Raw genomic sequence first — 13,313 nt, 5'->3', positions numbered from 1 at the left:
ATTCCTGCTTTGGTGTGTTTTTTTAAAAAAATAATGCCCACCCCTGGCGTCCAGCTCTGTCCTGAAAGTTATGTCACGCTGTACAAATCACACTCCAGACTTCCATCTTATACAGTTCTACTTACAATTATAAACAATACACATAACAAATGGTTTTGCCACCGTGCATAAATGACATTTATACCAGTTGAATAAGTCACCTGATAGTCCTTGAAAGTGCAAGTGTCTCATGGCATGGTGGCAAAACCATTTGTTATGTGTATTGTTTATAATTGTAAGTAGAACTGTATAAGAAGACGGAAGTCTGGAGTGTGATTTGTACAGCGTGACAGATTACTCTGGTTATTTGTTTGCACGACTGCATTTGCTGTATTTCCATTCTCGTGTGGTTGCTGAAGTTAGCTATTTTCTTTGTGGTTCTGGGATCTAAAATGGAGACCTGCTATGACAGCAAGACAAGGGGAAGAGGAACTTAGAGAGATTAGCTGCAGAAGAGTAGAAGACCTGGATGGTGGCTCCAAGAAAGGGAAAGTTCATTGCTAATTAGAAAACTGGAACTGAAGAAAGTTAATTAGTAATGAAACTTCTGACTGAATGATGAGGATTTTGAATACCAGCTTTGTCAGCTGTTGAAATTAATTACACGCTCGTACACTGGGAGGAGGGAGAATAGAAAAGGGTATGGGGGAGATTACCAGAAGGCAGCGTTTTAAACCTGTTCAAACCTGTTGCCGTGGTGACTGGAGATTGTCTCTGTGGCTGACAGTGGCAAGGTGGCACAGTGGAGGCCGCAGGTATAACCCCTTCTATATGCTCTTTTGATTTCTAGTGGCGGGGGCACAAATTTCCATTTTTTTCACCTGACTTCGTCACTGGACTACTGGTCATATGAACCTTTGGGACATGCAGGAATAATTTATCTGACCATTTAAGCCCATGGTTTTAACAGTTTCCCCTCAGCTTGTGCTAAGATTCACCTGTACTACTACAAGCTGGGAATTTAGCCTGTATCAGGGTTTTTCCCTATTTTTTTAGCCAATCCAAAAAGGATTAATTGGTGATAATGGTGTTTGTCATGAACCAGCATGTAGACTCCTCCTTTGATGAAGATTCAGAGGATGAAGGAACTGGGCACTTAAATGCCACCAAGAGTGAGGCAATTAGGACACCAACAGAAGCCCCCTGTTGATATACAGGAGGAGCCCTAAGAGTTTGAGCCAGCCACCTCACCATGGGAAACAGCCCTGCCTTTAGATTCATACCCTCACCACCTCAGTCCCTTAGTCACCATGAACACCACACATTTATGTACCGGCAGCCAGCTCCCAGAGGGAAGGGGTCTATAACTCCATCCATTCGAATAACCTTTCCGGTCTCAGTTCACCTACAGCCTTTGATGGAACAGTATCTATGCAGTGCTGTTGGGTCCAACTCTTGCATTGGCTTTGTGCAGGGTAAGAATCACTCAAATGCATTTGTAAAGGTATGTGAATCACTGATCCAGCCTTAGGCTTGGCTCAGAAGGAGCAGAGAGCTTTCACACAACCAAGTCAGCCCTTGGCAGCACAGCAAGAAGTTGATTGCCACTGTCAAGGACTCAAACTGTCAGGCAAATGATCTTTCATTTGTAAGAGAAAGCAAATTGTAATTTTAAGGGGAAGAGGAACATAAAAATTCAGAATTTGGTTTAAAATGTCAGAAATGGTTTCTAAAAAATGGAAGGGAAATGCTTACTCAAGTCAGAGACGAGTGATTCTGTGCTTGATCCTGGCAGCCTACCCTTCTGCTTAAATAATAGTAAAACATTTGGCAACTTGTGAAAAAGTTAAAGCCAAAATTACTTGGGTGTTTTGCTCTTCTCTTTTGGCTAAACTGGCAAGGCCATATTATTGCTGATGTTATTGCTGACAGATGCCCCAAACTGCGTAGTTGTCCATCTTTCTCTTAGGGTTGCTGAACTTTCATCTGAAGCAAAATTCAAAGCAGGTTTCAGGATCCCTCCTCAAGCAAACTACCCAAACAACTCTGAAGGAAGAAATTAGTTAAGACTAGCTCATTTTGTCAAAGGAGTTCTTGTCCCTAAATTGTCTCTGGATTCCACCCTGTGACACTTGAAGGTAATTCTGAAGTTTCTTCTCAAGTGATAAATCTGTGTTGATGATATTTGCAGATTGCATTTCAAGCTCCCCCAGTTTGCAAACTTCCCAATTAAGAAACAAACAAACACCATTTCAAGACATGTCTCTTTGAATGGAGTTCAGTTTGAAAGGGGTTTTAGTCTCCCACCCAGCTAGTTAATCTTCAGCGTCCATTGTGATTCCCCACCCCAAGCGACTAAACTTTTGCAAAGTGGAGGATAATAATGGGAGGTCAGGAGAGCTCAGTAGACATAAGAGAGGCCTTGTAGAGTTTCTCACTAACTGGCAATGGCAAATCCTCTTCTGCCTTGCCATCAGTGTGTGCTGGGAATTATGAGATTTGTTGCTTTCTCTGCCTCCTGAATTGAGATGGAAAGAAAACTATAAATCCCAGAATTTATGGCAGGAAAAATGGACAGGAAAGATGGGATTTGTCATTGCCAGTTAATGAAAGACACTTCAAGCTCTTCTCCCCTTCTCAGCAGTACACTGTAGTTACTAGATGTGGAAGAGTGTGCTCTTCATTTACTTTTTCCCTTCAAGATTATATAAGCATTTAAAGAAAAAAATGTTTTTAGACTATTATAACTAACCTCCAGATGACAGAGATCGGTTCTCCTGGACGAAAGGGCTGCTTTGGAGAGTGGACTCTATGGCATCATATCTTGCAGAGGTCTCTCCCCAACCCCCCCCTCTCCAAGGCTCCACCCGCAATTTGCCAGGAGTTTCCTAGCCTGGAGTTGGCAGCCCTGGTAGTTGGCAGCCCTGGTAGTTGGCACACCACTAGCCAAAAACAAATTCAGTAGGACTTGCAGAATCAAGGAGGTTTTGTTTATTCACACAACCAGTTCTGTTTTCCTGGAGAAAATGGCTACTTTGACTCTATGGCAGTAAGCCCTGCTGAGGTCTCTCCCCTCCCCAAATCCCACCTTCCTCAAGCTTCACCCCCAAATATTCAGACAATTCTCAAGCTGGACTCAGCAATTCTAGTATGTTCGATTTTGCAAATCCTATAGGATTTGAAAATGGTGGGGTAGTTAGAGTTGGCAGAGCTCCTTATTTTAAAGTCTCTTATAACTTAATAGTTTATAGTATTAATAATATATGATTCTTATGTCAGATATGTACAACTACCAAGAACTGTATACTACATATGCAAAACGTTTCCACTTCCATATTCATGCCAGCAAAACGTCCCTCGGTAAGATGGGCAGGGCAGAGAGAGAACCTGGATTTTCCAAGAGTCTACTGGGAGGTATAGAATGGCTCTGCATGGTTTAATATTTCATTGTTCTGTGGGATACCTCTCGATGTAAGCAACTCCCAACAAACAAACAGTGGAACAGGCTTTGGCCCTCCTTTGACAGTGTCCCAAATATAGTTATTTAGATTTTCTGTAGCAGTAAATAGCAGCCGTATCCTTATTGTTGCAGACAGTGAAGAAAACAGCCGTGATGCAGTATTATGAAAATATATATTTAAACTGCTGTTTTGCAGTGGGTAGTATTTCTTCAACAGGTAATCAAGATGTACGCACACACACAAATTCTTATCATGCTCATCCTTATTGTTGGCAGAGTGCAGATATGCAGTGAAGCAGAGCACAAGCTGTTTAAAGAATAAAGTCAGTTTATTAAGAACAGAACAAACTTTGAAAGAAAGACAACAAGAGAAGTCTGTCTAACTAACTAGAAGGGAGTCAGTAATGAACTGTTCTCAGCAGGAGCAGGAAAAACCCCAGTTGAGCAAATCAGGAGACAGGAAAGGGACTATTTGAAAATAGTCGAAAGTCCCTAATCTCACTATGCTAACTAGTAGGGATGGGCACGAACCGATAAATGAACCCTGGTTCATGCACAAACCAGGCTGGTTCGTGGTTCACGAACCAGGGGTTTGGGAGAACATGTCTCCCATGATCTGCCACACAAACCTCCATGTTTTTCATGGAGGTTCATGAGGTTCATGGGAGGCTTTGTGTGGGCTCCAAAGGCATTTAAAAACCTTTAGAGCTTACTTCTGGGTCTGACAGCCCGACCAGAAGTGAGCTCCGAAGACATTTAAATGCCATCAGAGCCCACCACCGGCCCATGACCAGACCCAAGTAAGGTCTGAAGGCATTACTTCCAGGTCTTTGGAGCTCACTCTCAGAGCTCAGTTGGGCCAGCCCAGAGGTGGGCTCTGAAGGCACTTAAAGGCATTTAAATGCCTTTGGGGTTCACTTCCAGATAAGACCGTGGCTCAAGTGAGCTCTGAAGGCATTTAAAAGCCTTCAGAGCCCACTTTCGTGTCATGCCACAGCCATGCCTCCTACTGGATGTGAGATCCAAAGGTATTTAAATGCCTTCAGAATTCATTTCTGGGTGGGGCTGTGGCCCCTTGAACTTCATGAAACACAAACCAGTTCATGCAATGGAGAAGTTTGTGGAGAAAACCACTTAAATACCAAAACTTATGGAACCAAGATTGTGAAAACTGAATAAAAGAAGAGGACTGAGACTGTATATGGACCTCTCCAAACCTTTCTTCAGCGATTTTTAATATCTGTTTTCAGACTATTAAGATCCTTCTGAGATGGTACATACCTCCAGCTACTTTGCATCACATGAAAGATGACATAGCTCCACTTTGCATCAAAAACTGTGGCCAGAAAGCAGATTATATCCACTGCTGGTGGTCATGTCCTTACATACAATCCTTCTCATCACAAATCAAACATCACATACCGTTAATTACACAAGTTGACCTACCTCTTCTACCAGAATTTTTTCTTCTTAATAACTGGTCAGATTCACATGGAAACAAATGTAAGACGACTAATTCACACTACTAGCTGTAGCACAAACCACAATAGCTGCTAACTGGCTTGATAAGTCCCCACCCGCTATAGACTCTTGGCAAGATCGCTTGTGGAATAACTCCATCATGGGCAAGATCTCATTTCACACCTCAGATACACCCTCACACAAATTAGAATCCACATTCACTGTGACTTGGTTTCCACTCATTACTTATATGGCAGAGGCTAACGTAATCCCAAACAATCCTCTTTATAGGCAGCTGATTTATTTTTGAGCTAAATCTAACCTAAAGTAACTTATGCTCCTTAGACCTGTTAATTCAGATTATGGAACAAAGTTTAAAATTAGTAAACTAAACAATTCTAGACAAGTTTAATACTGTTAGTATTGTTGTGCTGTTTAGATATACTTCCTTTTGAGTTTGTTAGTTATATGATGTTCTGACATTGTATTATACTTGTTTCAAAACAGTGTACTTAAGTAGTTATAATATTATGTTTATGTATTATACAGAAATACTTATCTGTAATGTGTGAGCTATTTGATTATAAGTTTGATACTTCTGTAACTATTTAAAACCTTTATAAAATAAAAATATAATTAAAAAAGGAGAAGTTTGTGGAAGTTCATGGTAAAATCTCCGAATCTCCATGAACCTCCTTTTTTCTGGTTCATGCCCCCCCACTAACTAGTTGTCCCCTCTGCTGCCCCCTGCAGGATGTTCATGTAATTTTCTTTATCTATGCACAATAGTCTTTGCATATTCCGACTCTCATATGGGTGGTAGTAAAGGAGGGCATCACTCAAGCAAGGGTTCTGGGGTGTAAATCCAACAATCCACATTCACAAGAGTGGCTGATGTGCATGTATTTTTCTGGGCTGAAGAGTCCTATCCAGTAGGTGGGGATGCATACACAGGGCCTCCATCAGACTAATGATAAAAACACTACACTGTTCATTTATTGGGGAGGAATGGAAAGGGGGAGCAGATTCTTAGATTCAGTCAGTGTGGTTCCTCATCACCCTAGAAGCTTGCTTCTGTGCATGCACGCTCCCAGCTGAATCAAGGATTAAAACCCATTGTAATCAGTGGAATTTCCATCCTTTACATAGGGGTCCACAGCCTATGACTTGAGCCAAATGTGGCTCAGAACAGAAATAAATATGGCTCTTTTAAGAACTAAATGAAATTTTGGGGCAAATTTTTAATGGGACTAAAGGGCTTCTTAAAGGTGCTTTACAGAGAAAGAAATGATAGAGGTGAACAGTTGTCAGGAATCCAGGTGCAAGAGTTCAGGGTGCAAAGCTTGGAAGCCAAGGCAGGAGACGGGGTTTCTAGCTGGAAAAGCAAGCACAGGTTAGCATGACAGGGTGCAAGGCAGCAAGGCAAAGTAATAATCTGTTCACAGAGTGGGTCAGCTCATAGAGGAGTGGCTAGCAAGGTTGCTTCCACGTTGAGCCGTATTCGTATTTCTTTTATCTGCCTCATTAGCTGACTCATCCCCCAAAGTCCAGGTGTTGCTACTCTTCTGTAATGACTCTGCTCCAGAATAAGTGCTGATCGCTGTTGTGCAATTAAATGGGCACTTCTTTGTCTCTCTCAGGCTATCAAGTGCTCTCTCCATCTTCTGTGCTCTACTGGCTCAGGAGAAGCTGGTGGTGACTGACACTCTGATCTCTGTCCCATTTCTTTTGTCTCCTGCCAAAATGAGTGACTCTTGCTTCCTGATGCATCTTTCCATTGGATCTGCTTCTAGACCCAGCTGCTCAGGCAGGCATTCCACTGGTACTGATTCTTCCATTTCCTCATCCTTAGAGGAGGAGGCAGCTGGCTGGCCCATAACGGAGACCCAGTTATCAAAAGTCAGGGAGTGAAGTTATGCATAACTCTGAAAATAGCTCTTCAGCATTTCAGACAGAAGCTTTGTTTAATGGGATGCCTTTAACAATTAACATATTGTTTAAAAACATGTTCTTGTACAGACACAAAATAAGTATACATGAGTGAGCTACAAAACCCTCATCTGACTGTGTCTGTCTTCCTTTTGCAGGTATCTAACTCACTTATGCAAAAGGGGGGGGAAATGCTTCTCCTGGCTTCTTATTAGCTTTAGATGAGCCCTTCTCTCATGAGCCCAGACATTTTCAGCCTGCACTGTTTCTTTTAACAATGACAGTTGGTCCTGAAGGGCTGGTTAGAGCTCATTGCATATGTGATGCATACAGTAAGAGAGAGATTCTGGTCAGATTTTGATAGAAACAGAAATGATTTTTGAAAAGTTACCAAAATATGCATTACAATGTATTACCAGTGCTCAAAATATATTGCATAAAATAAACATGCACAAAATATTAAAGCACCGCAGTAAAGACTCACATAGCCCATCAATACAAAGCCATCAGTACAAAGCCCATCAATAAGGAAAACTGGGTGAAATAAGAGTATTTTTGCATGTAAATCTAAGGAGGATTGCAAGTAGATTTCCTTTTTCAGACTCCCCCCTTTTCTCCTTCCATTATAATTTGTCAACAGTGTGAAATCCCCCCACACCCCTCACATTTAAAAAGCCATAAAGCCTTCAGCTGTGTGGTAGTGCTCAGGATAAGAGAGGAGAAGACACACACACTACCCACCCCCTTTCACGACAGCTAGCCAGCTTTCCTCCCTAGTGCTGGAAAGAAGGGTTTTACTCTCCTCCCTCCAAACCAGCCGCCATGTTTTTGTCCTGGGTGCTGCTGCTTTGGACAGAAAGTAGCCTGGTGGCTCAGCGGGGGGGGTTAACTTTCTTCCCCCCCCCTTCAAGCTAGGCAGTGTGCTTTCATCTCGGGTGCTGCTACTTGGGACAGAAAGCAGCTGGCTGGGTTTTTGGGTGTGTGTGTAAGGGTGAAAACATATCTGCTTGGAAGTAAGTAAATATTTTGTGGCCCTTTCTTACACACCCGGGGAAATGATGATTCACATGTATTTCTACAGTTCTTCTGTAACCTTGTTCCTTTCCATTCCTGTTTATCTTCTCTGCTGGGAACTTGGGGGGGGGGGGACTATGTAGGGCTGTCCGTTTTGCTTAGTTAGTGCTACCTTGTAACAGTTCTCATGCAGGGGCTTCCCAAGTGTGCTGTAAACATCTTGGGATGCATATGATCTCTCCATTTGGTGTGGCTTTGTAGTTTGCAGAGCTTCTAGATAATGTAACTGTTAGCCTACAGGTGCTAGGGGCGGTTGTAGGGGCACAGACAGACGTGTGGTGGGCTGAATGAGAGAAGTGATTGGTCATTTTGCATACGTGGGGCTTCCTGCTTTTACTATATTGGGGGGACTGGCACCTGGAACCCAGTTCTGACACAGAAGCTGTCCATGCTTGGAACCTCTCTGTCCCCTAATAAACAAATCTTGCTGCTATCAAGAGTGTTTGTGGGAGTAATTGTGTCCAGGACTTGACAGATGATCACCACTTTGGGGTCAGGAAACAATCTTCTCCAGGCCAATTTGGCCAGGGATCCTGGAGAGGTTGTTTTTTTGGGGGGGCATAGAGCAGTGGGTCACTGGGTGTGTGTGGGGGGAGGTATTTGTATATTTCCTGCATTGTGCAGGGGGTTGGACTAGATGACCCTGGGGATCCCTTCCAGCTCTATGATTCTATATTCAGCAATTAAGTTTCAGTTGTATTTGTTTCCTCTTTTTGCACAAATGTGTTAATTTTGCCATTCTCATTGTCCAACAAACCCCAGGTACCATAAATCTCCTTCTTAACATTGCACATTCAGTGTTAAAACAGGTCCTTGTATGGGTATAGGTGCTGATAGTAGTAGTCAGGGGTTTCAGTAGGTTTTTTACAAGGAGCAGTAACAGGGGTTTTATTTTATTTAAACTAAATTTAAATGTATAATTAAGCTGCAAAGGTGTTAAATCCTTTTTCATCCAATTTAGGTTTGCTTGCCATTGCAGTAGTGATTTACAAAACCCTTAGCATCAACGTAAATCTGGATTTAGGTAAGGTTGCCAACAGCCTGGGGGGGGGGGATGTCCTGTTCCTTTAACAGTGGCTTGATGGGATGTTATTAACCAGATAATGGTATTTATGTCCATGCCTTGAAAAATTTCAGCTGCCCATTTCCACACATTAAGCCTGTATTAAAGGAGCAGGAGATTTTCCTCCAAGCCTGTTCATAACTCTACATTTAGGCTTGTTAAATTTGGGAAGGGAAAAAAAAGGGAACAGAATTATACAAAATCAAAATCACTTGAGCCCTCTTGCATTGTTTTGTGCTTTCTAATACACAGTGAAGTGCCATTTGGTGAAATTTAAAAGGCAACAAATTAAAAATAAATACAAGGGAACGATTTGTTTTGGTAAATTGTAACAGCAAATGAAGATGAAGTATCTCTCATTTGTTATTATAAATGGAACTGCCTGAGTATGCCTTTACCTCTGAAGTGAAAGATTTACCATATCTACAGATAGGAAACTGCAGGGACACCATGCATTAGCGAAGAGAATAATTACATAGGCGATCAGTAGTCATGCTTTAGGATATGTACTGATCACCAGCTGGGGTAAGGAAACAAATTTTCCCCTTGTTAAAGTGTAGTGTAATTAAGCTCATCATGGGAGTTATATCCAGCATTGGTCACTGTTGGGAACAAAATAACAGTTTAGTTGGGCCACTGATCTCTTCCAGTGTAGCTCTGAGAAGAAATTAGAATCCTTAATTTCCTGAGCAAAGAAGGCAACAGAGAGAGAGAGAAAATAATTTGAGGGCAACAGAGTCATCAATGGCACCCACTGTAGGAGAGACATTTTATTGCTTACTTATCCAGTTGTCATGAACCAGTGGCTCAAGCCCAGACATGGGCCTTTGGTGCATACAGATAATTTGCAAATCAAGGCCTCTCCCCCTTCATTTTAGAATCAAGTAATGACCCTCAGAATCCTGGGTTCACTGTGTTGAATCCTGCTCCTTATTGTAGTGGTGTCCTCTGCAGCTAGTATATGCAGATTGTCATGGGAAATCTGATTTGAAATGATGTTATCAAATAGGTAAAATGGATGTTTGTGCATTTTCATGTTTAATATTGCCTGCTGATTTGCAATATTTACAATGTGTCTCATGACAGCCTTGACTTTGATTATTCCAAGCTGGTAAATGAAGGCCAAATTATTTCACATCAGTTTTATGTGATGGTAGAAGTATTCCTGGACTGCTGCCACTTCACCCTCTCCCCCCCCCCCCTCGGGATGAATAGAATTCTTTTCCTTGTGAAAAGTATTTCTTCACCTACAAAACTAACATATCAGGGTAAACTCTAATCTGGGATTCTTTCCCCTGGTATCTCGTTTTCTCTGTGCATGGAGCATCTTTTTATATTCAGGAGGCATTCAGCCATTATTTATATCCTACTTTTTTCATTCAAAGAAGCATTCAGAAAAGATCATGTGATTCCCCCATGTGCACTTTGAAGTACTAATGTCCAGGAATAAGTTTATATCTCTGCCTGTGCAAACTTAGTGTCTGTGGTCTGATGGCTTAGCTGCTGCATAGACTGAGGCTGGGGTATATGTACGTGGGTTTTTTTTTTAATCTTTGTTTTTATTCTGCCAGATCTTAGGTGTGGTTGCCCTGCCTGTAGTGGATTTTTTTCCTTGACTTTACTTTTTCCTTCCACTTGGTTTGAGTGTGTCAGCATGATGGTGATCCTGTTGAACTGTGTGACCCTTGGGATGTACCAGCCCTGTGACGATATGGACTGCCTTTCCAACAGATGTAAAATTTTGCAGGTAAGTAGCTCCCTTCTAGTTGTGGTCATAGATGGTCGGGGTTTGGCTGGCATTCTTGGTTTGGCTGACATTTTCCATAACAGCATGATTATGTGTATTAGCAAAAAGGAAGGTTAGAAGACAACCACAGCCACAACTAGCATTCCTTTAAAAAAATTCTGCCAAACATACTAGATAGAACATCTGTGTCTGCATATCTGTTTTTGTACGCTTCTGTGCCAAACTATAGGGATAAGCTGATATAGCTGTCCATTTATTTTTTTATTCTCTGTGTTGTTGTGGTCATTGGTTTCAATCATTCTAATCTTTGTTGTTGTTCTCATAGGCCAGGGGTGGCCAAACTCGCTTAACATAAGAGTCGCATAGAATAAATGTCAGATGTCTGAGAGTGGCAAGACATGAACAAATTTTACACACATATTTTTAATTAAAACATGCAAATTTGCTTTTTATTAACATTAAATGAAACTGCCAACAATAAAAACAAAGGGGGTAAAAACCGGTATTGATAATGATATTTATTTGTCCAATGATATTTGTTTGCTAATGATATTTACTTGTCTAAGAGAGAGAGGGGAGGGAGGGAGGAAGGAAGGAAATAGATGGGGGGAGGGAGGGATAGGTGGAAAGAAAGCAATGTTGACTTTAAATGTATCCTCCAAGGCCACTCTGCCTCGCCGGCTGGCTTGGCTTGGAGAACGGATTTAAAGAGACAAATGCCTTCTCTAAGCTGGCTGGCAGGGGGGTTTGAGAATGCATTTAAAGTTGCTTTCTTTCTCTGCTCCCCCCCCACACACACACCTCAAGCTTACCCAGGGAGGGGAACACTGGCTGGGGAAGGGAAGACCAATTGGGGAGGCATACCCCCCCTTCACTTCCCCAGCCGCCCTGCTGGGAGCCGCACAATATGTTTGAAAGAGCCACATGTGGCTCCTGAGCCGCAGTTTGGCCACCCCTGTCATAGGCCATTTTTGCACTATTTATGTGAAATTGACATACAGTGTAGAAAAATGTGTACATATTTAAGGGGGAAATCCAGCAGCAAGGACACAGGAAACAGAAACGCTTGTACTTGTTTCTTACGAAGGAGAAACAAAATCAAAATGGGGATATTTACATCAAACAAGCAAGCTTGCGAAATTCTCTCATCCCTTTTAAGTCTAGTGCTGGTAAAAAAGATGAATGCATGCAGACATATGTCAGGCCAGCAAGTTCTAGGAGATATGTGCATTTTTAAAATCCTGAATGGTGAAATTAATTCTTGCCCAAGAAGTTCAAAAGCATAAGACCAAATGGCAGTGAGTGAAGATTAAAATCCACCTCAGTTTTTCCTCTGTGTCTTTCAGGTATTTGATGACTTCATTTTCATCTTCTTTGCTATGGAGATGGTGCTGAAGATGGTGGCCTTGGGTATCTTTGGCAAGAAATGCTACCTTGGAGACACCTGGAACCGCCTGGATTTCTTCATTGTCATGGCTGGGTAGGTTACCCGGCTTCTTTTGCATACTCTAATAAGCAAGCCATTTGAATCAAAGTCACAAATATGGGTACCATACAGGGTGAGATAAAAGTACAAGAACACTTTGGTTCCCGTATATATCTTCTTTTGTTCTCTTAGGTAAATATAGCATGTTTGCTTGTCATTGATTCTGGAGCAGTAGAGTAACAGCAAAAATTAACTCAGGTTATATTATTCTCTGTGTAGTCCCTTCTTGTTTGGAAGTCAACAGGTTGCAAAGAAAACACTGAAAAACATTAACCCTGTTCAACTATATGTGTGAACAAGAAAATGATTGTTGGTCCTGCCTGCCTCTCACCTCCATGCTTCAAAAGTACCATTTGTTTGAAGCCTATTCATTTACCCCAACACATGAATTGCCCTTAGTATATTTAATCCCAGTACCTTGGTAAATAAAAGGAAAGGATGTGCGCATAGGGGCATAGGCGTGTAAACTCTCTGTAAAAGATACACTTGCAGGTCTGGAGGAGAGGCTCCAATGACCCTGAAGACCCCCAAATAAATGCCCAAATAGGGCTAGTGAAAGCGCTAATTGGGAACTGGTGAATATGTGACTCGCTCTCAGCCTTAGTTCTCAGTTTGTACAATGGGAGTAATTTGTGCCTGCTGTTAGGGTAGTTACAATAAAGAGTGTAAGTCAAGTCAAAAGTGCTATATTTTGTCTCACATAAGCCAGTCCCTGGATTCTGGCTCTTTCTCACACTCAAAAATGACCAACAGGACTATGCAGTTGAAGACAGGCTCAGGTCATGATGGCTCCAATTGAGTTTTGTGTAACACAGACAAAGGGCTGCACTCTGAAATGCTATGAAGTGAAACCCGTCTCCAGCTCTGTGTTCATCACTGTCTATGAGAGGATGGCAAGTTTTCCCTCCCCCGTCCACATTTGTCCTCCCTCAAATACTGGATGGCACAACCCCTCTGAAAAGACTGGGGGAGGAAGCAGTTTGTCTATGGGTACAGTCAGGTGTCACAACAAACCTCATATTTGTTCTGATAAGCACAAATGCGGTTTGCTTGCCATTCTCAGTTGCGCTCTCTCTCTCTCTCTCTCTCTCTCTCTCTCTCTCTCTCTCTCTCT

At 42.0% G+C, this 13,313-nt stretch overlaps 1 protein-coding gene across 1 annotated transcript in view; it reads left to right on the top strand.

Annotated features, from left to right (window-relative positions):
• CACNA1I (calcium channel, voltage-dependent, T type, alpha 1I subunit) overlaps positions 1 to 13,313 on the top strand; it is a 441,973-nt gene that overhangs the window by 198,894 nt on the left and 229,766 nt on the right. The window contains exons 2-3 of the mRNA XM_015419166.1: positions 10,602 to 10,713; positions 12,060 to 12,193. Of these exons, the coding sequence (XP_015274652.1) occupies positions 10,602 to 10,713; positions 12,060 to 12,193 (246 nt within the window). The remainder of the gene's footprint in view (positions 1 to 10,601; positions 10,714 to 12,059; positions 12,194 to 13,313) is intronic.

This window comes from Gekko japonicus, unplaced genomic scaffold (genome assembly GCF_001447785.1).
Source record: "Gekko japonicus isolate JY-2015 unplaced genomic scaffold, Gekko_japonicus_V1.1 scaffold37, whole genome shotgun sequence".
NCBI lineage: Eukaryota > Metazoa > Chordata > Lepidosauria > Squamata > Gekkonidae > Gekko > Gekko japonicus.
Note: the sequence above shows the minus strand (reverse complement) of the source record. Positions and strands in the feature narration are given on the sequence as shown.